At 33.9% G+C, this 27,151-nt stretch overlaps 1 protein-coding gene across 1 annotated transcript; it reads right to left on the bottom strand.

Annotated features, from left to right (window-relative positions):
* Positions 1 to 342: 342 nt before the first annotated feature.
* Positions 343 to 13,886, bottom strand: LOC145568850 (uncharacterized). The gene is made up of 14 exons (XM_081628239.1): positions 13,695 to 13,886; positions 13,290 to 13,334; positions 13,062 to 13,147; positions 12,104 to 12,941; positions 11,959 to 12,026; positions 11,464 to 11,546; positions 9,952 to 10,051; positions 9,462 to 9,547; positions 7,696 to 7,778; positions 7,013 to 7,140; positions 6,810 to 6,911; positions 4,032 to 4,325; positions 3,798 to 3,920; positions 343 to 937 (listed from the first exon to the last, which is right to left on the bottom strand). The coding sequence occupies exons 2-14, from the start codon at positions 13,291 to 13,293 to the stop codon at positions 554 to 556; spliced, it is 2,379 nt and encodes a 792-aa protein (XP_081484365.1). The 5' UTR covers positions 13,294 to 13,334; positions 13,695 to 13,886; the 3' UTR covers positions 343 to 553.
* Between the last annotated feature and the right edge of the window lie 13,265 nt (positions 13,887 to 27,151).

The raw sequence follows: 27,151 nt of genomic DNA, 5'->3' as shown, positions 1-27,151 counted from the left end.
AATTAGCTAAATTAAGTGAGTTAATCAATAAGAAAGGGGAGTATTATTACATATTAATGCAATTTTAATTATACAAAATATTAAAGGATTAGTCACGACCGATCAAAATGTAGCAATTATTTAAAATGAAAGGGGCTATATACAAGGTCGTATAGCAAAAATGTGCTTATTGGACCCTATTTTTTTTTTTTTTTAGAAAGGTGTCTGGACTAAAACCCTCATGGTTTTTTGGGTTATTGGACCTTCATTGGGACTTGTCTAAATTATACAGTATTTGCATAATCTACAAGGTAAGGTCAGGTGAATCATAGACGCTCTGGAAAAATTTACAAAGCCATGAAATGACAATAAAATCATCACAAATTATTTTATCGGATAATTTAACTAGTGATAAATACACAAACAAAATTTCATTCTAAACGTCCTTCCTATCAAAATTTAACGGTGAAATTACATCATCTGTCATCACTCAACTGACCAAAACTTTAACCCGTTGGGTTAGCTAGCAAGTTAACTGTCATTTCCTATTTTAACTTGCGGCCTGTGATTAGATCTACATCAGAACACCTTCGGCGTTGTTAAGCGCTTTCTTAATAAGCTTGAACTTTTTAGCAGCAGTTTTATTTGTGCTTACAACATACTCTCTGATAAATAACTCCAGGCCATTTCGGAGTTCTTCCAGCTCAGGAGTAATGGTGACTCGTGTAAAAACATTCCACACAACATTATCTGGGTACTCGAAAAGTGCCTCAAAGAGCATCCGGAAATGCATTATCCTCTTTGCAGTAAGCTGGGTGGCATCAATTAGATCAACGACTTTCAAAACAGCAAGGGAAAGAGTGAAGCTTGCAAACATTTCGGCCTCAAATTTAGCTAGGTGCATTGATCTCATCAAAGGCATGGACTCCAGCTCTTTCAAATGGTCCCAAAGGCAATACTGCATAATATTAGGAAAAAAAAAAAAGGTTAAGAGATACTTATGTTATTTGTTTCACACATCTTTTTATTTAGGGGGTGTTAAATACCACCAACAAAAATTATCAAAATCACCAACATTTCAAGCAAATTGTCATCATTGCCCTTATTAAAACCTTAACCTATCTTTCTCTTTCTTTTTTTTCTCTCATCAACCACCCCCAAGATCCCCAAACACAACCACCACCATCACCACAGCAGAGGCAACTGGCATACCAGGTGGTGGCGGTGCAAACAGACGTCAGTAATGGGTCATTAACGGTGACGACGTGGCTGGAAATCCGGGTAAGTTTACCGATTTTTGTTTTGAATTTAAGTTTTTTTTTTTAAATTCCGGTGGCTGGTAACCGGCGCTCAAAACCGGTTGACCGCCACTGGTAACCGACGGTCAAAACCAATTGACCGCACCGATCAATCGGTTTCGACCGCCGGTTACCGGTGGCGGTCCACCAGTTTTGACCACCGGTTATCGACCAACAGTTTTTTTTTTTTTTAAAAAGACTTATTCTAATTGATTGTTATTATTATTAGAGAATAATTATAATTAATTTTATTATTCTTAGATAATACTCCCTCCGTTTCTATATAATAGTCCCATATGGAATCAATCATATAAAATAAGAAAATAAGAATATTTGTAATCTAACATTAAAGTACAAAAACAATTTATAATTAGTTTGCCTTATTTAAATTTTTTTATTTTTTATTGGAAAGCATCAATCATAATTGCACAATTTATGAAATTTCTTACTTAAAGCCATGTCATTAATCAACAATCAATTAATTTAACCAATCAGAATTTAATATGTATAAAATAGGAAATAAAGACTAAGTTAAAAACGAAATACACCCTCCGTTTCAATTTGTTAGTCTCATATACTATTTTGGGCGTTTCAAAAAGATCTATCCATATTGAATGTATTCCACTTTTAACTTAGTTTTTATTTCCTATTTTATACATAATAAATTCTGATTGCTTAGATTAATTGATTGTGAATTAATGACATGACACTATGTAAAGAAATTTCTCCTTTGACTCATGCAATTATGGCTAATGTTTTCCTAAAAAAAATCAAAAAAATTAAATAAGGCAAAACTATTTGTGAATTGTTTTTTACTTTAATGCTAGATTCTAAATATTCTCCTTTTCTTATTTTATGTGATTGATTCTATATACGACTATCATAATGAAACGGAGGGAGTATATTCAATATGAGTTTATCTTTTTGAAACGCTTAAAATAGTATATGAGACTAACATTATGAAATGGAGGGAGTAATTATAATTAATTATATTATTAAGATATGATTATTATAATTAATTGTTATTATTTTGGGCAGTCTGCTGTAGATGGCTGTGGTTGTGGGTTGCAATGGTCGACGTGGTGGCGTGGGTGGTACTAGTGTTGTGATTGGTGCCATGGTGGTGGTTGATGTGGTTGTTTTAGATGTGGTGGATGGAATAAAGTTAGAGAATGAAAATGAGGAAAGATTTTAGTAAAGATAATGTTGTCCTTTTGCTTGAAATGTTGGCGGTGTGATAAATTTTGCTAGCGGTATTTAGTAATCCACTTTATTTATTGTTAAAAGTCTGGCAGAAATACTTGCGTGGACCTGGTTCACAATAATATTATTGTGGACCCGAGGTTTATACACACGCAACTGATATTATATTGAACATAGTGACCTTTATTTTTAACATAGTAACCTTATTTTTAACATAGTAACCTTTATTAAAAGTTGTATAACGTTTAATACTATTGTGAACTTAAAGTACAACGTTATGACCTTAATTTTAACATAGTGACCTTTATTATTAATATTGACCTTATAAAATATTTCATTAAAAAAATTAATCTCTTATAGCCTATATATTACCAAAATGACTTTTATTTTCAACATAGCAACCTTCATTTTATTATAGTGACTTTTTTTTTTATTAATAAAACAACCATAGTTTCTCTAATGTTAATGGTCCACAATAAATTAGTGTGAACCAGGTTCATTTAAGAATTTGGACCATTAGAGAGAGGCATAGATGAAAATAATTAATAGAAGATTTCCAAATAAGGAAGTGAAAAAATAAACAAACAAAAAAAAAAGGCAAATTATGGGAGGCAATGCACTAAAAAATAGAATGAATAAATAAACAAATAAGGCCAATTATGGGAAGTGATGCACGAAAAAAAAAAAAAAAATACTGAGGGCATATCCATTGGACACCGAAGTCTTATACCAGTAGCTTTCACCATAAACTTGCACCACAAATTTGAAACAAATTACTTCTTTTATTCACGTTCAAGCTTTATGGTGTCCTCTACAAAGTGTTCGCCAAATAAACAATTAAAGCAACAGATTTTTTTTCATAAATAAAGGTAAAATTAGGACTGCCAACGGGTCATGTCATATTGTGTTCCTGTCGATATCATACGGATTCACTTATCTTTATTAATCCATGCAAGAAATTAGATAATTTAGTACAATATAAACTAATAAATATTCATACTAGAAATTAAACTCTTCCTTCACCCTGACTAGTCAATAACATGTTGCCGTGAATCTATCAAATTGTGATTAATCTATGGACTTTTTGACTTTAGCAAGGCACATGTGGGAGCCAGAAATGGGAGGGAAAACTTTTTGAAGATTGCTGGACAAATGGGGATCAAACCCTATATAATGATATGTAAAGATATGTCACCAGGCTCTTATATATATGTTGGTGCTGCCCTATTCACCCTCTTTACTAGCTGTTAACCCATCTGCCTAAGCTATAGTTGGCATATAAGACATATATTCCAAGAAAAAATTTTAAAGTCAAACCTGAAGAGTAAACTTGTGGTTTTTGTCATGACTGCAAAGCTTAGAAGCAAGAGCTGTATAATACTTGTTAAAGGACTTCTCCTGCAAACAGCACTCAACAAGAACTCGCATGATCTCTCTGTCCTGCAACATGTAAAAGAACTGAAATTCAATACTGATGCCAAGCACAAGAATAATGATTGACAAATAAACTTCAAATATATTTGTGGTGCAAGCAGAAATCTAAGCCCAGACCTGCTTTCCTTGCAGATTCAAGCTCAATAGTTGCTCAAATGCATCAATATAATCTTCTCCACTCATTATAACAAGAAAAATTGCCCTTCTGGTATCTGTATTCATTCTTTGTTTGGCTGCCAGGTTCAGCATTTTTTGGGCCTCATTAACCTCTTTGTCCATCTTACCAGCAACTTTACGAACATCTTCTGTTTGAGAAGATAGGTCCCCAGAAAACCACCATTGCCCTTTCTTCTTGGGATCAAGCAGCTTACTCCATTTGACTCCCCTGAGCGTGATGTCATCGACTCTAAGCTGCAAGTAAGAGAAAGAGTTTTTAACAAACAAATAAGACTGTAGTTCATGGTGATGAAAACAAATTTTATCCTAAATACTTTGCCACACATGTCCAACACAAAAATCAGTTGCAGAATGTTAACATTATAGATGAGCATTTGAAGCACTGACGAATAATGGAGTCTGATACTTTCAAATTTTTCTTCTTCTTTCTCTATCTCCTTTTTTTTTTTTTTTTTTATTTAGAAAAATGTTAACATACAAGAGAGTATGTAAAAGTAAGGTAGTAGAACTAGAATCAACGCCATACAAGAATGAAAAAAAGAGGACAAGAAACAACAAGCTACAGTAAGAAATCTAGGCAGATTTTGTCAATTTGGATTTTGCAGGCAGGAGCAAGAAATACTCTAATCATCATGTCATTACCATCACCATTTTCAGAACACCACAATCACAATCAAGTTTAATCACAAAAGCAATAAGGTTAGAGAGCTAGACAAAAATAAAGCACAAACCCTTAATTCTTTCTCCAAAGCTACCCCCTCAACCCCCCCCCCCCCCCCTCCCCCAAGCTATATTTACAGAAATGCATGGGGATGGAGGGAAGAAAACCAACATTCGACACGCTTAACAGGAGGATAAAAGTAAGATAGGCAGGGTCAAAAGCTATTCAATCATCCTAAATGTTTCCTCTTCGAGTCTCTTATTTACCGTCTTTCCCTCACAGATGTGAGACCAACCATCAAGAACTGGCTTACCCGAAAGGCCCCACTTCTCAAAAGTTTAGGGTGAAGATTGGTAAGGTCATAAGCATACTCACAAGTCACAACCCCCGGTCTCCTATAGTCATAGGTCTCGGAAGTGGTCCTTCGATCTCAAGACGGGCAACATTGGGACCCTCCTAATATGAATTGCAAGGGGTGCTGCCATCACCACCCCAACCTACGGACAAACGAATCCTTGTTCCACCAAGAAATAGGGATAGTTAAAATATGGGTTGATGTTACAATGACGAACATATGCATATCATAGATTTGATTATTCAATTATTATAGCTATCAACAATCCCTTGATAACTAAAAGCCGAAGCTAGGGCTCTAGCTATCAAGCCAAGTTGGGATTGAAGAGCAAAATCAAACAAATTAGCACCATGCATGGGGGGAATGAGGAGGATATTTGTACCTCCCTCCACAAAGGGGATCATCTAGTATAAGTTGAAAAGAAGCATAGTGGGAATCCCATGGGTTGGGTCGAGTAAAGATCAGCTTCTTAATATGAGCGAGAATAGTGGCAGAAGGGATCCTCAAATGCAAGTCCGAGTTTGTCAATACCTATTTCAACTGCCCTTATTTCCCGGTCCAACTAGGACCCGTCCCTAGATGGCGTGGTGATGGAACTGCCCCTTGCTATCCATATTGGGAGGGTCCTGATGTTGCACCTTTATGAGATCCCCTTTATGAGATCCAAAAGACCACCCCAATTATGTGACCTCTTGCTACATTCATTGCCGAAAAACTAGAATTAATTAATTAAGCATAAATATCAGTATTCACTTTTACCTAAAGATCACCATAATCGGAGCACATCTTAATTATCTAATATTGAATATAAAGAAAACGATGAGAACTAGGCAAATTTTCTACCACTTTCTTTTGGAAAAAGTGCTTAGCAGAAAGAATTTACTTTCCACTCTCATACAAAATCAAGGCTTTCCAGACTACAATATCAACTACAAAATTGCTTCATAAAATTTCTCTCACAAATCACATATCCTCCAATTTAGTAGATTGTCTAACTTTAAAAGCGCAATGAAATAACACAAGCTTAATATTTTTTTTTTCCTTTTGTAGTAAACAACTTTGAAATGTGTAAAATGAATAGTTTTGTCAAGTAAACATGCCTTTGACTTTTCTTACACACTAGTTAACTCAGAAAAATATCTTACACACTAGTTAACTCAGAAAAATAAGGTTAGGCTACTGTATGCTTACTAGAAGAAATAGCTTACAGTTGCGGGTGGTCCGAATGAAAACAAAAAATCCATGAAAATAAATCTTACATCTTTTTATATGGGCCAAGGGGAAGAGGAAGGAACAAACAGTTGGTGTCCGACTTTTGAACTGCCCACAATACCCCCAAAGTCAAATAATATTGCTAATATCTCTTCGGAGAAAAACAAAATTACATTGCTTTCAAATCTTCACCCACATAAAAAAAAAAAATAAATAAATAAATACTCTCTTAATATTTTTAGCACATTTTAAAATCTTTAAATAAGAAGAAGAAAAATATTAAATGAGCAAAAAGCCACCCTTGGATGCACCTATCTCTATGTGCACCTGAGTGTATTATTGGAATACACACATTGCGTGCATATAGTACTAGTATTTCATATGCCAACAAATAAAGTTTAGTATAACAAGTGAAGAAAAAAAAAAAAAAAAAAAAAGAGAGAGAAGAATAGACAAGTAGATTGAAACTGTAAAAGAACAGGGATAAAACCTTTTGCAGCCATTTCTTGATGCGTGTGTGTGGTGAAGAATCCTCCTTAACACGCTTCTTGTTATTCTTGATGTCACATATAGTCTCAAGCATAAATTCCATCTGTAACATATAAATTGTATTATCACATGATGCCAAGAACATGTGCAAGGGGAAGAAAAAAATAGATCCATGAATAATCTCAGAGTGTCACAAAATCATACCCTCTTGCTATATGTAACCATCTCCACATCTTCTGATCTAGCCTTTAACTCATTCACTCTACTTTGGACACTTGAGATGAAGTCTTTCATGGAAGTAGGATCATCCCCCCGCAACTTCATTCCACAACCTGTTAATTAAACCGAAGTATGATTAGTTTGTCAGCTTTATGATATGTTCTAAAGAGAATAACATTTTAAACAGAAATTAGCAGCAGGTTACATATATTATAAAGAATGACAAGTGAGAAACTGCAAGAGAAGTTTGAGTTGGAAGTCAAAAGAGATTTTATAAATATACTAAGCAACTACTTCCTCCGTTTTTTTGAATAAAACACTTCATTTTTACTATTACCAATGCATATTCAACCATTAATATCTTTAATCATCAATAAATAAAGATTATAAAATATTATTATAAACAATTAATACTCGTATTAAGAATTAAGACAAATCTAACAAGACCCCCCACATGACTTTTTTTTTACTTAACTGAAAATCACCAAAAAATAAGATGATGTATAATGTGTGAATAGTGTAAATTTCTAAGTGTTTCATCTTAAATAAAAATGAACTATAAATCAATCTCCACTAACTGCAGAGGAATCAAAAGACTAGAAGAAATAGAGAGTAGCTTCAATTTATACATCACTTTGAATAATCATGAAAGGAAAGGAAGTCCTCACATTGTAAAATCGTTAATATAATAGAAACATCAATCTCTGCCAGCTGTTTGCTTAGCTTGATCAGAAAATCATAAATCAAGTCACTGCAAGGTGGATGCAAAAGTCAGAGTTAGTTGACAAAAGCAATATTAGTATCATAATAGCAAAGTATAACAACTCCAAGTAGATAACATATGAGCAATTCAAATAATGACCAATGTCCTCAACAGTTAGGAGGACATTCAAAGTGATCTACTCTTCATTGACTAGCCAAACAATATACCAAAAATTAAAGAAGCTAATGCTAATAGTTTGTAGGAAAGACACAAGTGCAAAGCTAAAGCCTGACTGAAGCAGAGCATACAAAGCAGAATTTCTTATATAAGATAGAAAGGAAAATCATTAAATAGAACAAAAGCAAAGTTAAAATAAAATAGGATCATGAGCGTTTGTAAGGACCTAATGAGACAACATCAAATGCAAGTTACACTATATAATTTTCATACGTAAGCCACACAAATTGTAAACCATAAGACTATCTACTTAAAAAAATTTCATCATTTCTTCCCAACACAGAACCGAGTTAACTGGCATGGTAATATACACTCCCTTCGCTTCCCAATCACAACAAATAGTGGATCTGCAAGTGCTCCATGAATGGTACAAAATAGCTGTATTGTTTAATTTTTTCAGTTAGGCTGTATTGTACAAGGTTTGACCGGATAGGAAATGTCCAGTTTAGTACAGGGTATTTCAAAAACCCGAGACATCTGAATCAAATGTTCCTACCCTGAATCACCCCGAATTAAATGTCACATCCTGTATTTCACTCAAAAGTTGGCTATTCAAAGACATAGTAAAAATAACCCCCATGTATCCCCGGTTTTGATTCTAAGCCTATAATAGTCAACTTATACATTTAATACAACTAGGGATTCTAGCGCGCGCGATGCACGCTATTGCTAGTCTTTGAAAAGAGTTTTTACAATTGACCCTGATGAAATTGCATGGTATTTTTATTATAATTATTTGCATATTCTTCAAAATTTTAGTAGAGTTGATTTAGATTTAGTGAGGAAGGTACTAATGTTTAGATTTAGAAATGTAAATGTTTGATATAATATCTTTTTTTTTTTTGAAGGCTGATATACTACTACTTAGGAGTACTTATTTGGGAAATGTATTAATAAGAAGAAAAAAAAAAAGCTTTTTAAACTTATAAATGGGGGCAAATATGTAACAAACATTATCATGTAAGAAAAAAAAGAGCTTTTAAACTTATAAATAGGGGTAAGTATGTAAACAAACATTTTAAGAGGTATAAATGTCCTCACACTATTCATAGGAGCTCTCTCATACTTTTTAAAAGGTAGGGATATCCAAAAAAGACATTTAAATCAAATTTGTGCGACAACCGCAACATGGTCGACAATCAAAAAATTATATCTGTTCCCAAGACACCATAACCATCCTTGCAATTGTAAACAAAATTGTAAAATAAAACAAATTTATTGAATTCAGAGCATAACAACAGAATGACAGTAAGACCTACAGGAAAATAAAAACGCTTTTATAATGCTACCCTCAATCAAATGTTTTTCACCTGGCATCCATAGTATCCAACTATCCATGCAACAAAGATTGACAACATCAATGAGCTTATAATTTTGACAAGTAAGCAACTACACAGCAACAGAAGTATCGCAACATAAACACAAAATCATTTGATTCCTTAAACCAACACACAAACTTGAAGAACACATAAGAAGTAGTAGCATAAATCTTACCTCGAGCACACTCCAAATATGCACAAGTAGGAAAGGAGAAGTGACAAATTTCTGAGCGATAGATTATCTTCCTTGGAGAATTCATCCTAATATGAAGACAATAATTAGACTTAATATAGTCAGCATGCGGCAGAAAATTAGCAGTCCAAACAAGAGATAGGCACATTGAACAATATTATATCCATGATACTATACCAAATTTGTAAACAACTACTCCCTCCATTACTTTAAATTCTTTACGTTTTGACGTTTATGGCAAACTTTTAAAAAACTTTCGCAATAAAAACTCAATATAAACATCAAAACGATATCATGTGAGATCTTGATATATTTGACTTGAAATATATATATATATATATATCCGTGGTCAAAGATGTGCACCAGAAGTAAAATTCAAAGCATAAAGAATAAAAAGAAATGGTGGGAGTAAAAGCTAGATACTTAATAAAACAAATTCTGATTTTTCAAAGCAAAGATACAAAGCTAGTACCTCAAAAGATTTTGCAAGGGATGCCATGAACCTCGCACCAAAGTCTATTCCAATCATAGATGACATACCAGCTAGAAATGCTGCAAATACTGCTGCATACCTTCATGTCACATATGTAATTCTTGAATCAGTTGTATGCATGAGCGATTAACTCAAACATAAATAACAAAGGACAAGAAGTAGACAACACTGAGTCAAACCTTGGCATACATGCAACTATATTTAAGAGTCTAAAGAAGCAAAGTTGACTTAACAACATATTAAACAACTTTATCCCGCTTTATGTTCATGTGATAAGAAAACACACTTCAAATGCTAAATAACAAGAGCAACTTAAAAAAAAACTTTCAACAATGTTGTAACTTGGAGGTACAATGCAAGGAAGAAACACCATAAAACCCAAGCCTTAACCCTATTAGCGTATACTATAAAATAGAATTAAAAAAAAAATCCAAATATTAATTTATTGGCAAACTCCTAGCTCAAAGACATAGATAACATACCGCATAGAAACAAAATTTCAAACTGAAATAGATATATTTAAGAAAAAAAAAAAAAGGGAAGAAAGCACATTTCATCTGCAAGAGCACAATAAGAGTGACAACAAAAACAACCCAAGGGAACATTAAAGCTGCTATGTGAACACAAAGCAACAGAACTAAGATCTCTGGAAGAATACAAGATCAAAGGCATGACCATCATATGCAAAGAACAGAGAAATATTGGACAGGTGAAGGGATAGAAATCCAGCATCACTAATTCACCCACCTGGCCACCCACCAATTAAAGAAAAAAGGACCTAGAGATTTGAGTTCCAACCTTCTGAGGGCAAGAAAAGAAAGCAGAAGGCTGGATTTGTCTTGTGAGTGACAACCTAATAGCTTGTATTTCCTACATCCCTGTCAAACCTTTCTATGTCTTGTTATATGACCTCTCCCAGACATAGTAATTTTGCAAGATTACCATTTAGTTCAGTTCTATGAAATGAACCTAATAGTGGACACAAAGGCTCCTTAGGCATAGCCATACAGCCAACAAGAAATGATGGTGTGTTCTCATCATTAGATAATTTTTGTGATGATGAAAATGATGACTTTATGTTTGATAGTGGATATTCACATGAAGCGTCGGTACTTGGTAGAGCACTGAAGCTTTTGATCATATCCTAAGCAACTTAGTATCAGAATAATGAGGGTAGGGATGCCCAATGCCCCTGAATCGTCACCTAAACCTAGTGTGATAAATGAATGACAATGGTGCTAAATGCTCCCAAACATCTCATAGTGTCGTAGAGTCATGGCAATTGGATGAGAAAAATGATGATGATGAGATGGAAGAAGACATTGGTGGAGACAGAAAATCTATGAGATAAATACTATTATGACAATTGCCTACACCCCCTGTAATCATTTAAATATCAATAAGGAAATTATTCTCACAGAATAACAGCATACAAGTGACGTTAATGTTAGAAGCAAATTTTTTATTGAAAAAAAAATGTCAGAATCTTACTGTTCATTTCCTCGTGGACCTCCAGCACATGAAGCCAAAACCTCTTCACTGACCATTTGTGATGCGACAGCACGACTGACAGACTATAGAGTAATTAAAAAAAAACAGTAAGTTGAACAAAAGGCAAACGATAACCAGACCTTGTTTTATTAAGAAATAACCAGACAGATATTTTGGGATAGAATTGTGTTCGATACTAAATGAATCATAAAGAATATAACATCTAATTATCTAAGGCACAAATAGCAGTGAAGCATGAGGAGGATGAACACCAAAATAAAATAAGATAAAATAAGGCATAAATTATCAAGTGTTTTCCCACAGAAGTTCTAATGTTAAGCAGCTGGCGAAATGAAGTATGTATAGCACTAGGTCAGGCTATTTGACACACATGAGCCTACAGGACGTTAGATATTATATAGTAAATGTAAAATAAAAAATAAATAAATAAATAAATAAAAACACCAAGATTTTAGCTACAATTTACTGGTATACCTGAAATATTGAGAAAATTTCTCCAGTAATAGACTCCCCATTAGACTCAGACATCCTGTTCAGCAGACCTAAAGCAAAGAGGAGAAAATTCAGCATTATAAAGAATGGAAAGAAACGTATCACTGAAGAAAATATTAATTATTACCTCGTACTCGTCTTCGAATTTGTACATACTCTTGTAAATCATCACCAGATCTAGATCTCAAATGAGGTGCAACATACTTGCCAATGCACTGTAAACCAGTATCCGTTTCTAACATTGTAGTTTCCTCACCCTCTTCATCTGAATCAAGTGACATGTTTTCGGCTTGTTTCATATCAGTAGCATCATCAACATCATCAGAACCACTTTCTAGCTCCGCGTTTCTTCTCTCCCTCTTTCTCCTCTTGCTTTTTTTCTTTTCAGTCCTTTCAACAATTTCTGTTTCGCTGCTGTCATTTGCCTCATCCCCATCACCAGATGCAAATAAATTGCTCTTCTTGGTTTGCATATCATCATCACCAAATTCTCGCCCCGATTTTTTCATTTTCTTTCTGTTCCTATCATAATCTTCTAGTAAACTTTCTGATTCACTGTCATCTTGTCTATCATATACTTTCTTAGATGAATCATGAAAAGACGGGATACCTTCAAATAAGAAATCAAGTCCATCACCACCGTCATCCAATTTCCCATTTTTCAATTTCAGTCTTTTAGCCAACTTCCGTTCCATTTCCAAGTCCTCCTCCATCGACAGCCCTGACTTCATATCCATTTCCAAAAACTCCTCAAACCCTGTCCTCTTTTTACCAACCTTCTTTTGATACTTGGACATCCTACTCTTAACAACAGGCTTAGCATTACCGCCGTCACTATCACTCTCCATCATAGATAACTTCCTATTCTTTCCTTCTGTACTGACATTCTCAACCGAAGAAATCATACCTTCTTTCACACTACCATTTCTCAAATTGTTTGAGATCCTTTTAGACTTGCTAAATTTCTACAGTATCAAATAAATACATAGTCAAATAAGAGAAAACTGCAGAAAACACAAATAAAAGATCCCAAAAACCCTAGAAATACTAAACCCTGAACCCAAAAAAAAATAAAAAGTATGAACCTGATGTTGAAGCAGAGATTGATGTTTATGTTGTTTCTTTTCTTGTCTAGCAGCTTTTCGCTTCTCCTTACGCGAAGCCATCATTTCTGAAGGAATTTGAAACAACGAAAGAAATCAAAATTAAAAATTGAAATAATTAGCAAACAAAATCAGAAATTGAAACGATAAATTAAATATCCCTCGAATTTAAAAACAATGCAATTCTACTCCAAAAGGTAAAGAAATTACCCATAGCTTTAGCTGTTTAGACCAAAAGCTTCCAATGTTGTGTGTCTGTGCAGTACAGAAAAAGGGGGGAAATGTTGATTAATAGAGGAAGTCCATCTATGACAGATAATAATTAATGAAAAGATTCAATATTGAAATAACTATTCCTTCCTATGCATTAATCAATTAATGTACATTAAACCAATATTTTATTTCAATTAATCAATTACATTTGATAAATTCGTCAATTGGGTACGGGTACGGGTACGGCTTGGAAACGTCCCCAAGGCGTCCCCTTCGAAAGTGGTACGGCTAGCCTCTTGCTCGGGTACGTATTGGGGACGGCTTGGACCATTTTCTGACGTTTCCTTAGAATTTTAGGCCATATTTTTCTGAAAAAAACCCCAAAATCAGTGAATTACTAACCTAATTTTCGATTTCCCCAATTCTCAAAAACCCTAACAATTGCGAACGACGATTCCCTTGGAGGTGCGACTTGATTCAATCTTCTGCGGTGACCGGAGACCACTTCGACACCGGCGACTAGCGAGGCTTCGAGCTTCGACCGGTTAATGTTTCTCTTTCTTCTTCTATCTCTCTCCTGCTTCTAGTTCTTGCGTTTCCTCCGGTTAATGTTTCTCTTTCTTCTTCTATCTCTCTCCTGCTTCTAGTTCTTGCGTTTCCTCTTTTTTCGAACCTTCTGTTTTCTTTTCTCTCTTTTTGTTGATACATCAAGATAGTATTTATGGAATATATTTATGTTGAGATATTTTATGTAAAATAGGATATATTATTTCCTAATCTTTTATCTCTAGGATTTCCACAAGATATAGTTTCTCTAGAGTTAGGAATCGTAGGATCTTTGTATTATATATATGGTGCATTTGTCAAATTGAATACAACATCAAGAATTCATTATTTTACATGGTATCGGGCTAATGCTTTGTTTTTTTTTCTCAATAACCATCATCAATGGCGGGTGATGATATTCCACCACTGCCACCACTTACGGAGATCAAACCAAATTTCCCTTATTATCTCGGATCCCAAGACCGACCGAGGGACTTTATCACACCAACTCGATTAAAATCAGACAATTACGATAGCTGGGCGGCAGACATACAAACCGCTCTTGAAGCTCGCCACAAATTTGATTTCTTAGATGGCACCATTCTTGCTCCATCACCACCATGCACCAAGTCTGATTGGACATCCATTATTGCTATGCTAATATCATGGATATCAAATACAATCGATCTCGAAATACGATCCTCTTTGTCAAAGTTTAGGGAAGCAAAACCGTTTTGGGATCACTTGAAACAGAGGTTCGCATAAACTAATGCCCCTCGAATACAGCAATTAAGGTCCTCGATTGCTAAGTGTGAACAAACAAAAACGATGCCGGTGTCAGTATACTACGGCCAATTACACTCCTTGTGGCAAGAATTAGATCATCATGAACCCTTCATATCTTGCACCGTATCTGGTTGTACTTGTGGTCGTCTACACGAAGAGCGAAGAGCACAAGCCAAATTACATGATTTTTTAATAGGATTATATCCCGATTTTTATGCATCGTTGCTACCCAAATCCTATCTCAAGACCCTCTACCTAGTCTCGATCGTGCATACCAATTAGTAACCCAAGAAGAAAGTGTGCACTCATCAAGGCAAGAAGTAGATCAAAAGCCGTTTGAAGCTCTTGGCTTCGCTATTCATACCGATGCTGGAAAGGGTCGAGGCTTTTCAAAAAGGCCCTTTTGTACTAAGTGCAAGAGACCGGGTCACGAAGCCACAACTTGTTGGGCTGACTCTTTTGTAGTCATTGTAAGAAGCGTGGTCACGAATGTAGTGGTTGTTATGAAGTCATCGGATACCTAGAAGGGTGGTCAGATGGTAAGCCACCTGTTGGTCGGGGTCGAGGATAAGTTCGAGCTAATGCAACCAATGGTGGATTTCGGGCGTTATTGGTAACACTAAAATTGCTAAAAATCGTCTTAATGGTGAGTTTGATATCACATCATGGATTATTGATACCAGGGCAACGCATCATGTCACCGGTGAATTATCATGGTTATTTGACACAAATAAATTTGAGTGTCCTGTTGGTTTGCCGAATAGTGAACAAGTTATGGCAACTTTAGTTGGCTCCGTTCGTTTATCGAACACCATCATTTTTACCGGAGTTCTTTATGTTCCAAATTTGAGTTGCAATTTACTTTCAGTATCGCAACTTAATGATGACTTACACACTACTGTCCAATTTAATTCTCTTATTTGTGTGATACAGGACCAAACGAAGGAGCTGATTGGAACGGGTGTTAGGAAAGACGGACTATATTACTTTAGCAAACCGGATGCACCGAAACGTGTGTCAACTATTGAAGCATCATCAAGCTTGGAATTATGGAATCGTCGACTAGGTCATCCTTCCGAAAAAGTAGTTAAATTGATTCCTCATGTTGAAAATAATAAAGAAAGTTTAGATAATGGTTGTGAAGTATGTTTGCATGCTAAGCATCCTAGAGACAAATTTCCATTAAGTGATAATAAAGCTTCTAGAATTTTTGAAAAAATTCATTGTGATTTATGGGGTCCATATCGTCATGTGTCATCGTGTGGTGCTCGTTATTTTTTGACAATTGTTGATGATTATTCAAGAGCCGTTTGGATTTATTTGTTGGTTGATAAATTAGAAGTATTTCATATGTTTATGGCTTTTGTTGCTATGGTAGATAGACAACTTTCACAAACAATTAAAGTGGTCCAAAGTGACAATGGAACCAAGTTTAATTGTTTGCTTGACTACTTTAGCGCATCTGGAATTATATTTCAAACCTCGTGCGTAGGTACTCCCCAACAAAATGGGAGAGTTGAGAGAAAACATAAACATATTTTGAATGTCGGAAGGGCATTACGATTTCAAGCAAACTTGCCAATCTATTTTTGGGGTGAATGTGTTTTTGCTGCGGCTCATTTAATTAATCGAACACCCACCCCCCTTTTACACAATAAAACACCTTTTGAGATTCTTTTCGATAAACCTCCGTCCTATGATGCTATTAGAACATTTGGGTGTTTATGTTTTGCGCATAATCAAAAGACTAAGGGCGATAAGTTTGCTAGTAGAAGTCGCAAGTGTCTTTTTGTTGGCTATCCTTTCGGCAAGAAGGGTTGGAAATTATTTGATCTTGATACTAAAGAATTCTTTGTGTCATGAGATGTGAAGTTTTTTGAGGAAAATTTTCCGTATCAATGTCCAGAAGATGTTAATATTACATGCAATAATAATGATGATCATGATATACATAGTGACTTTGTCGAATATGATTTGAGTATACATGAAGATGCAACAGATTTTGATTTACTAAATGCTGGATTGGGACGCATGATTAGTCGTGAAGAAGAAGCCCAAAGTTGCACCTCCCATAGTGGGCTGCCCGCTGGGCTACAAAATCAGCAGCCTAGCACCGAGCCATCAAGCTCATCACAGCAGCCCAATACCGGGCCTTCTCAGCAGCTCATCAACACCGAATCCATAGATTCGGACCAGCAGTTCACCGAGCCCACTCCAACTTCAGATTAATCCACAGAACACATGGGGCGTGGGTTTCGACAGAAATTTCCGAATGTTTTGCATCGCGATTTTGTGACACACATGGTTTTTGCTAATAGTCCGTCTTCCAACTCTTCTATATTCAATCACTCCTCAGGTACTCCTTATCCTCTAGCACATTATATAAATTGTGACAATTTTTTTGTAAATTATCAGAGATTTCTTGTAACCGTTATTAAGGGTAAAGACCCAAAATCTTTTAAGGAGGCTATGAAGTATGACGGATGCGTCAATCCATGAAAGAAGAAATACGTGCACTTGAGGACAACGGTACATGGACTTTGGAGCATCTTCCTCCAGGGAAGCGTACTCTCGGTAGTCAATAGGTCTATAAGACCAAATACTTATCCAATGGAGATGTTGAGCATCTAAAATCGAGATTAGTGGTGTTTGGTAATCATCAACGAGCCGGTGTCGACTATGATGAAACATTCGCTCCAGTTGCCAAGATAACTACAGTTCGTGCTTTTCTTACAATAGCGGCTTGCAAAAATTGGGAATTGCACCAAATGGATTTTTATAATGCTTTCTTGCACGGTGACCTACATGAGGAAGTCTACATGAAATTACCACCGGGCTTTGAGAGTTCGGATCCATCTTTGGTATGTCGCCTACGAAAATCATTGTATGGTTTGAAACAAGCTCCTAGATGTTGGTTTGCGAAGTTGGTGTTAGCTTTGAAAGGGTATGACTTTCTTCAATCTTATTCAGATTATTCTCTTTTCACATTAACTAAAGGCAATGTTCAAATTAATGTCTTAGTTTATGTTGATGATCTTATTATATGTGGGAATGATTCCGCTGCACTTAAAGTTTTCAAAGCCTATCTTAGTAACTGTTTTAAAATGAAAGATCTAGGAGGTCTCAAGTATTTTTTGGGTATCGAAGTTGTGTTTCGACATCATCACAGTTAGCAGATATTTTCACGAAGGCGCTCGGTAAATCTCAGTTTGATTATCTACTTTCCAAGATGGGCATTTTCGAATCTCATGCTCCATCTTGAGGGGGGGGGGGTATTGAGATATATCAAGATAGTATTTATGGAATATATTTATGTTGAGATATTTTATGTAAAATAGGATATATTATTTCCTAATTTTTTATCTCTAGGATTTCCACAAGATATAGTTTCTTTAGAGTTAGGAATCGTAGGATCTTTGTATTATATATATGGTGCACTTGCCAAATTGAATACAACATCAAAGAATTCATTATTTTACAATATCCATTATCCTCTTTGTATATTTCCGAATTATTCTAGATCTAGGGTTTATTGTTATCTAAGCAACCCCTACTTATTATATTTTATGTATATATACCCCTATTATATGGAATAATATACAGAGATCAATTTATGTTTTCCCTTATTTTCGCAACATGTTATCAACACCAAAGCTCTAAATGATTAATAATTCTTTTGATTCCTATACATATACATACTTGCTTTTCGATTTAATTGACAGTTCATCTTATGCAAGAAAGTTATTCGGGTTTTAGCAATATATTGTACTTCCTTCTTGATCTTTGTCTCGTCAAGTGGGTGTAGTTTCAAGCAAAATATACAATAAAATGAAATAAATCCTACCCAGCTAAGAGCAAGTTTAGCCCCAAGTCTTAAGACTTGGATGTAACATCATTTTTGGTGGTCTCCATTAAAAATGATGTCATCAAATTCTTGTTAAGACTCACTAAGACTTGCACAAATTTATCACTTTAGTCCTAGAACTCAAATACATGACATATTATATGTAGAAAAGTGTAAAAAAAAAAAAAAAAAAAAAAAGGATAATAAAAATAAAAGTGAAGTGGATCCCAATCTCAAGTCTTAAGTTGAGTCTTGGAATTTCAAGACTCAACTTGAGACTTGCTTGAGATTTAAGAAGAAAAATGGGAACAATCTTAAACATAAGTTTTAAGACTCAAGATGATGATGTCACCCCAAGTCTTAAGACTTGGGGCTAAACTTGCTCTAAGGAGACAAGTTTGGTATCCCTATATTCTTTTCTCCATATTTTATTGAATTTGTCAGATTATTGTCCTTCTTAAAATAAACTAATTATAGGGTATTAGACTAGTTATGTGATTGATTAATTTATATGCTCTCTTTTTGATGAAATGAAATATGAAGTTCATTAGATATGGGTAGGGGTGTTAACGAGCCGAGTCTGCTCGTGAACTGTTCAATGCTCGGCTCGGTCAATGCTCGGTCAAGGCTCGGCTCGAGAGGGCTCGACTCGAGTTCAAGTTCGGCTCGATATCTTAACAAGCCAAGCCTGAGCCACCCATGGCTCGGCTCGAAAGCTCGTGAACAAGCTCGAATAATTTTTTATACATAAATAATTTTTTATAAGTTTAGCTAAATTAAATTATGGAGTATTTTTATTAAAAAAAAAAAATTATGGAGTATTAATTACTTCGTAACTACATTATGGGGTCAATTGTCTTATTTGGACTTTTCCTATTCCCTTATTGAGTTACTGGTGAATGTATACACCAGTTAGAACTAGGGATGGCAATATTAAGTGGATATCCACGAACCCGCTCCACCCGCTATAAATAAATGGACGAAAACCCGAATTAAATGGATGAGAAGCGGGTGACGGATGAAGCGGGTGATGGATCGGATCGGATGTGGATGATACTTTTTTCACCCGCTAACCATCCACCCACCCGTTTAATATATATTATAAAATTTAATCTAAGAATTTTAATAATAAAATATGAAATGTGCAAGAAAATTACTTATTTTTTTGTTGCAAATTAATTTTTCAAACAATATATTGTTATTGTTTCAATTTGTAGTAATAAAATAAAAAAATTATGGTACAAATAACCGAAAATTAGAGTTTATGTGAGTTTTTTTTTCCACTTTAATACTCATCCATTAGTCATCCGCTCCACCCGTTTCATCCGCGGATGATGGACGGACGGATATGGATGATTGGTGAAGCGGATGACGGATGGATGTGGATGGAGCGATTAGAGTAATGGATGGATGCGGGTGAAGCTCCACCCGATCCGAATCCGATCCATTGCCATCCCTAGTTAGAACAAAACACCAACTCTAAAACCCTAGCCTCTTTCCTCCTTTGCATCCCCTATCTGAAATTCTGAAATCCCCCCTTTTGCTACAATGAACGAGACTTCAGTCGAAGATAGCGGTGGTAGAATGCTCTGAATCGCCAAAAACCGACCACCACTTCTATTCTTCTAGGTAATTACAGGTTTTTCGATCTAATTTTTTTCATTTTTTGTTTTGCAAAGATTAAATTTTGATATAATTACAAGATCTGCAATCCACCTAACATGCATATTTTGATAAAATTAATATGATTGGGGGTGTATGCAGGCCGGAAAAGGAAATTTTTGATGAAAACAAGCATATGAGATACCAGACTCAACAACTTATGAACGATCCCCGAGCCGAGCTCGAGCTCAAGCCGAGCTCACGTTTCAGGGTTTCGAGCTCGAGCCGAGCTTGATCTCTTAGGCTCGACGAGCTTCGAGCTCGAGCCGAGCCTAAGCTCACCGAAGTCAAGCTCGAGCCGAGCCTAGAGAAGCTCGGTCTCGGCTCGGCTCATTAACACCCCTAGATATGGGATATGGCTATTGATTTGTTTCAGCTAAGTTGTCGTATTTGAATATGCCTAACTATTGTTTTGTTTCGGCTAATTTGTCTTATTTGAATATCTATAATTTTGGAGAATGATATCAGTTGATGGTTTCATCATCAATCTCTGTCAAATTATGTAATGATCTAATATATGCATGTTGCTTTCAATTGTATCTAGTTTACCATCATCATAGAGTGTTCAAGTGTATTAGTTATGAATTGTTTTAATAGTTGTAGATTTTATTTTTTTTGGATTTAGATAAATTCCTATGAAATACATAAGATGTTAATCAAATCCTTCTAAAATTAGGCACCAAAGTTTGACGATTAGATATATGTTATAGGATTTAATGAAGACTCAAATACTTTTATACTATCATAAAGCTGAGAGTTTTTCCTTCATCACTTCTTTAGTTGCCTTTGATGTCGAGTGAGTATCAAGAAGGTGTGATTTTGAGAAAATAATGATTGTTAATCCATGTGATAAACTATGTTACAAAGTATTAGAATTGCATTTGGTTGGATTAATTATTCCATTGGTTTAGGTTGACTTCAAGAATAATCTTAGTTTTACCTTATATAAGTTTCGTTTCTTCTAATTGTTTACTTTGTATTTGGTTTTGTATAAGGTATAGCAAACAAATTATGCTATTATTATTGTTTTCATTTCACGATTATGCCTACTCATTGCTATCAAACTTAATTAGCTTTATCACATGATTTTGTTATGTTTATGTGATATGTTTACTATTAATGATCTAAGATTATCTATATTCATCATCATGATAATCTATTATAAATATATTTATCTAAACTGGATCCTAAGTCTTTACTTATAATATTTTTCTCATGGTATGTTTATATCTTATACTACATATTGTAGATGACATGTGTTTTTATATAGGTTTAAATTTTAATGCTAAAGAAATTTAAATTAGTTTTGATTTATTATGAAGTATTGTTACGATATAATGGGAAATTATATATCCCAAAATTAGAGGATATACTTCACCATATTAGGAGATATTGATAAAATTTGTGTACGTAATTCTAGGTGATAATTAGATGGAATTTATGTAACCTAGGAGGAGATTGATTATGCACACGTAATCCTTGGCTTGAATCAAGGACACGGTTATGGAGTATTGTTATCACTTGTATATTTAGACAGTGAAGTGGATAACAAAGGCAGAGAAAATATTGAGGAAAATTTCTTAACTAGTATACATAATACTAGTTTTATGCCTCGTGCGATGCTTGGGTTTTTTTTTTTATTGAATTTTAAGACAAATATTTTATTTCAATATTAGAATATTATAAATGAATGTTGTACTTTCTAAACTATATATTTCCTTCGATCCAAAAAAAAAGAAAAAAAATTATGATATAAAAATAAATTTATATGATAAATTATTTAATTATTGTTTACGTGGCGCACATTTGGTGAGAAGTTAAAACAGCAAGTGTTACTGTCTCGTGGTCTGGCTAAAATTATAATTTATTTATACTTGTGAAATATTGGTATTTTATCGAAATTAAACTCTAAATCGACAATTTTATCTTATAAATCTATCTAAATTTTATTAAAAATAAAACTCTAAACTAACTTTTTTATCCTATAAAATCTATCCAAGTTTTTATCTTAATAAAAAAAAAGATAACTTTTTTATTCATAAAAATATATCCAAATGTGTCTTATGTGGCATACAAATATTTAATTGTTGCCTACGTGATGCGACACTTGGTGAAAAATTGAAACGCCAAGTGTCGTTGTCTCGTAACCTGGCTAAAAGTTTAGCTTTATATATTAGTTATATGATTTAGTTATATTATATGCCTAAGCTAACTGCTCAAGAAGTCTTAATTTGATCAAATTATGTGATTATGATGAGTATGGATTAAACATCATGGATTATTTTTATGGTAATGTATTGAATTCTTTAACGATAATTGTAATATTATTTGTACTTTTATGAGTGATATTACGTACACTTGAATGACGCTATAATTCCATTGACCTCATGAATAAAAGGTTCTAAAAAAATATTTACAGTCATAATCAAGAACTAATAGATATGAGTATGATTTGGTTTGTTTTTATGATATGTAGCATTATATTGTTTCTAATTACCCTTGTGAGTGGGTTTTAAAAAAAAAAAATTACCCTTATGAGTAAGATTGCTAATATTTACATGATATTTGATGAGTAATGTGTGATCAATATCAATAATATTTGATTGTATATGTCTACATAAAATTAGATTATTGGTATGATGAAGTTATTTGAACATGTAATTTTTGTATATATAATGGATCTAAAGTTACCTATGAAAGCAAGGGTCAAAGACCTTCAACAGTATTATGCAAACATAAATGACTAACATAGTTTCTAAAGTATGTTGACTAGATTATCCATCATGTTAAAATATATAAATAAATTTTTTAAGGACTTGATGTATCTTTCTTTTATTGGTTGAATATTTTTTTTTTAATGGAAAACTCTATGTGAGATCAAATTGATGAATGATAGCTAACTAGGCTCACTAGCTCATTCCCAGAAGTGAATGAGAAATTGCATGATCGAAAGAAAAATACTAAGCATGTTTGCATGATGTTCTTTTAATAATATTATTCATGAAAAAAAAATCATAAGAATATCTATTTGAATAAGAAATAGTGTTATGAGTTCAAGAAATTAATCATGACATTATGAGCAACTTACTTACAAAATATATTTATTATGCCTATACTTATAAGAGATTAATATAATTGGGCAAGAGTTACGAGTTGAGTTTATAAGAGTAATTTTATTATGCTTATACATGCATTGGTAAGAGAATTTATGCCTTAAGAGGTGGAAGAGATTTAAAGGTTATTGTATTTATTCCATTGTTTTATGTAATCCTTGCACATAAATAATAAAATATATTGATGGTCAATTTAATTGGTACATACATTAACCTAAATATCAACGATTTATATAATAGAAGTGGCCACATGTTGATTAAATATTTTGTAATGATACCATCCTGAATATGGATATGAATAAATGTCATTGACTACATACCAGCTATAAATGCTCCAATGAACTTAAAGAACACCTGAAGCGTCATAGCCCAATGGGTTCCAAAGATAAGAAACTTCAAATAGGAAATGAGCAATTATTGACAATAATTTGACGAGGTGATACATTTGAATAGATCTCTAGAAGAGATTATATTTATTAATTGATATGTACCATAATTATATAAAATACTCCAAAAGAGTATAAAATGTCTAATAAGGTTAGCATGTATCAAGATTATACTGATGCGTATTTACGCAGCTATTTTGAGTTTCTCGAATAAATTGAAAACTAGACAAAAAGTTATCCAATTTGAAAAAAAGAATCACCCAAAAAGAGTTAGTAACGAAGGAGAACGAAGCCAAACAATCTAACCTACAAATCTGTACTTTTTAGGCCCGATTTCTGCCAAGATTTTGTACGAGTCTGCACCTTTTCCCTCGTCAAATAGCAGTAGCAGCAGCCACACCAATTTGATGCGTATTTACGCAACTATTTTAAGTTTCTCGAATAAAAGAAACAATCTTTAAACCTTTCTTGGATTTTAATATGTTTATTATACGATTATAGTTGTATATATTCGTTTTTCTTGAGGAAAAACGAGTTTAAAAGAATTTTTGTGACACAATAATAGAACTCCTAAGGCTCGGTTGAGAGGCGATACTTGAAGGCTCGGTTCAAGAATCAAAGTTTAGCACAACGGCAAGGTTTAACAAACCATAAACACAAGCTAAGCTCACGTTTTTTCTATGATAAACAAAACTCAAATATGATTTTTATTAATTCTTAACCACGTATTTATAAGCTAAACAATTAGCCTAAAATCGTGTAGAACAAATTCTAATCTATATAGGAAACTTATCCTAACTTGTAAAGATAATATTTTGCAAATATGATCTTTAAAGTTAAGTTATCTTCTACTAACCGAATTAAAACTAACAAATATATCCTAGTAATTAAAATAAATTCCTCAGGCCTAAAACAAGAAAAATCCTTTCAAGTGAAAGGTAAAAACTCGTAGGCAAAAATCTAAAATAAGCAATATCCATCTCAATACGTATCATATACTCCAGCAGAGTATGAGTTAATATTGGATCAAATATTAGCTGATTGTCTTGCCAATAGTACGTACAATATAAAGAAACACATGTTAGTATTTTAATATCACATCATATTCATGTCCATGCATAAAGTACGTTTAATAACGTGATCACTAGTGCTGGAAAACTGACTAGAGTTCAAATTTAGAGAAGTGATTGGATGTGATAATTAAATTAGGCCATCTGGGTTTTATAATTACCCGTTATGGAAACCTGAAGTTTCATTTGACAATGTGCTGACGCTCTCTCAATATTAGATATATGAAATGAATTGAATATCAAGACATAACATTGAGATTGAGCTATATTTGGATTGTGATTCATAATAATTTGTATTGATGAAAATTTCAAGAGTTATTAGGTTTTGATTTCTTATGTAAAAGAGTAATGGGTGACTAGAAGTTCACCAAAATAACTTATATATTATTGTCAACTATTAGGTGACGAGAAGCTCACCAAATACACTATTTAAGTCTTTAAAGATCCAGAAGATCACCACCTAATAGAATTACAAGCAAGTGATTTATGCTTGTATAACAATTCTTTTGATTGGGGCTATAATATATCAGCACATAAGAAATTGAAAAAGAAGGAAAAATGCACAAATGCACAACACATGTCTCCCCTTTGACATTGTTTTTTCCAAAAGACATTATAAAAAGGGTAATAATAAATACACATGTAATGTAAAAATAATGAAGAAATGATTCTTCATTGAAATTGTTCTCCAGAAGAGATAAAACTTGTTTAATACAAATCTTCTAAGAAATTTATCTACTAAGTTGGTATGAATTAGACGCCCCTATAAATTAGAAAATTTACCAACTTAGGGGGAGAAGCATGAATTAGCAAAAGTTGAAAAAATTAAAAATAGATAAATAAATAAATAATAATTATGATCCCTATAATGGTAGTTTGAAAAGTTATATGTCAACTTTTGTCTATATATTATTAAGATATGTTGCACATTTATGATTTGATTTGTATTCAGTTATGACTCATTTTGCATAGCGTTAAAGATACATTTTGGTTATATTAATTATGTGTATACATTGAGATAAAATCTTGCCGATTGTATTTGAATCACTACACCTGAAGTGTAGGTTGTATGATCGGTTCCAAAATAAAAATATGTCTAATAGATATGATATATGGCAAGAGAGTGCAGTTAACACTAATAGTGTAATAGTATATAAATACCATAGTGTATGAAATACCTTAAAAGTGGTATAGATATCTGAATTATTATAATAGATGGCCTGTGATGTAAGAAAGTTATGATGATACCAATAAGAAATGTATTCAAATATCATAGTAAAATAGCATGTGAAATGTACGTTAAAGGAATTTTATGATACCGGTACACAATAGAACCGATAAATAATATGCATATGCATAATAGAGTGGACTAGTGAATAAGGGATCTAAAATATATGTCCATTTTGATGTCGACATAATGATAATGATCATAAGTTTATCATGGACCAGAAGTCCAATAAAATATGGATTTTAAATCCACACTGTACAATGTCATGCATGTGTGAGTAGAGCTGTCAATTCGGGTAAACAGGTCGGGTTTGGGTCGGGTAAGAGTGGGTCGGGTCAATTCAGGTTAATGCCGTAACCTATGCGGGTCGGGTTCGGGTTGGGTCATGCTTGAGTCGGGTCATACATCTTATCGAATTTGGGTCGGGTTAATAACAAGTCGGGTTACATTCGGGTCGGGTGAACAATAGGTTGGGTTTAATTCGGGTTTTAATGGGTTAAAACGAGTTAGGGTAATTCTCAGGTTCGAGTCGGGTTCGGTTTAAGTCAATAATTTGCGGGTTAGAATCAGGTCGGGTCATTCTTGGGTTTGAGTCGGGTTCGGTTTAAGTCAATAATTTGCGGGTTATAATCAAGTCGGGTCATTTCCAAGTCGGGTCATTCTCGGGTTCAAGTCGGGTTCGGTTCAAGTCAATAATTTGCGGGTTATAATCAGGTTGGATAATTTCCAAGTCGGATCATTCTCGGGTTCAAGTCGGGTTATGTTCAAGTCAATAATTTGCGGGTTACAATCATGTTGGGTCATTTCCAAGTCGGGTCATATTCGTGTTCAACTAACTATAAATAGATAATTATCATTTTTATCAAGCTAATTATTTCCTTTAACTATAATATATATGGCAACATACTAGGGAACTATAGCTTATAATTTAGGAAGATAATTATCTCCTTTGACCATACAACAAATATATACTATATTTAACTCTTAAATTTGGGGATGATGCTCCTTTTTTTGGCTGGCTTAGACCGACTTGGTCTCCCTAGACAAAATTCTTTGATCAACAATAATAAGGTGGTCTAAATTGAATTTAAGGTGATTTGAAATCGGGTCAAGAACAATTTGGGTTGAATTTTTAAATCGGGTAAATAACAAGTCGTAATGATTTCGGGTCGGGTTAGTAACAGATCGGGTTGAATTTTTGGGTCGGGTTAGTTTTAGGTCGGG

The sequence above is a fragment of the Chenopodium album genome, chromosome 11 (assembly GCF_948465745.1).
Source record: "Chenopodium album chromosome 11, dcCheAlbu1.1, whole genome shotgun sequence".
NCBI classification, from domain to species: domain Eukaryota; kingdom Viridiplantae; phylum Streptophyta; class Magnoliopsida; order Caryophyllales; family Amaranthaceae; genus Chenopodium; species Chenopodium album.
Note: the sequence above shows the minus strand (reverse complement) of the source record. Positions and strands in the feature narration are given on the sequence as shown.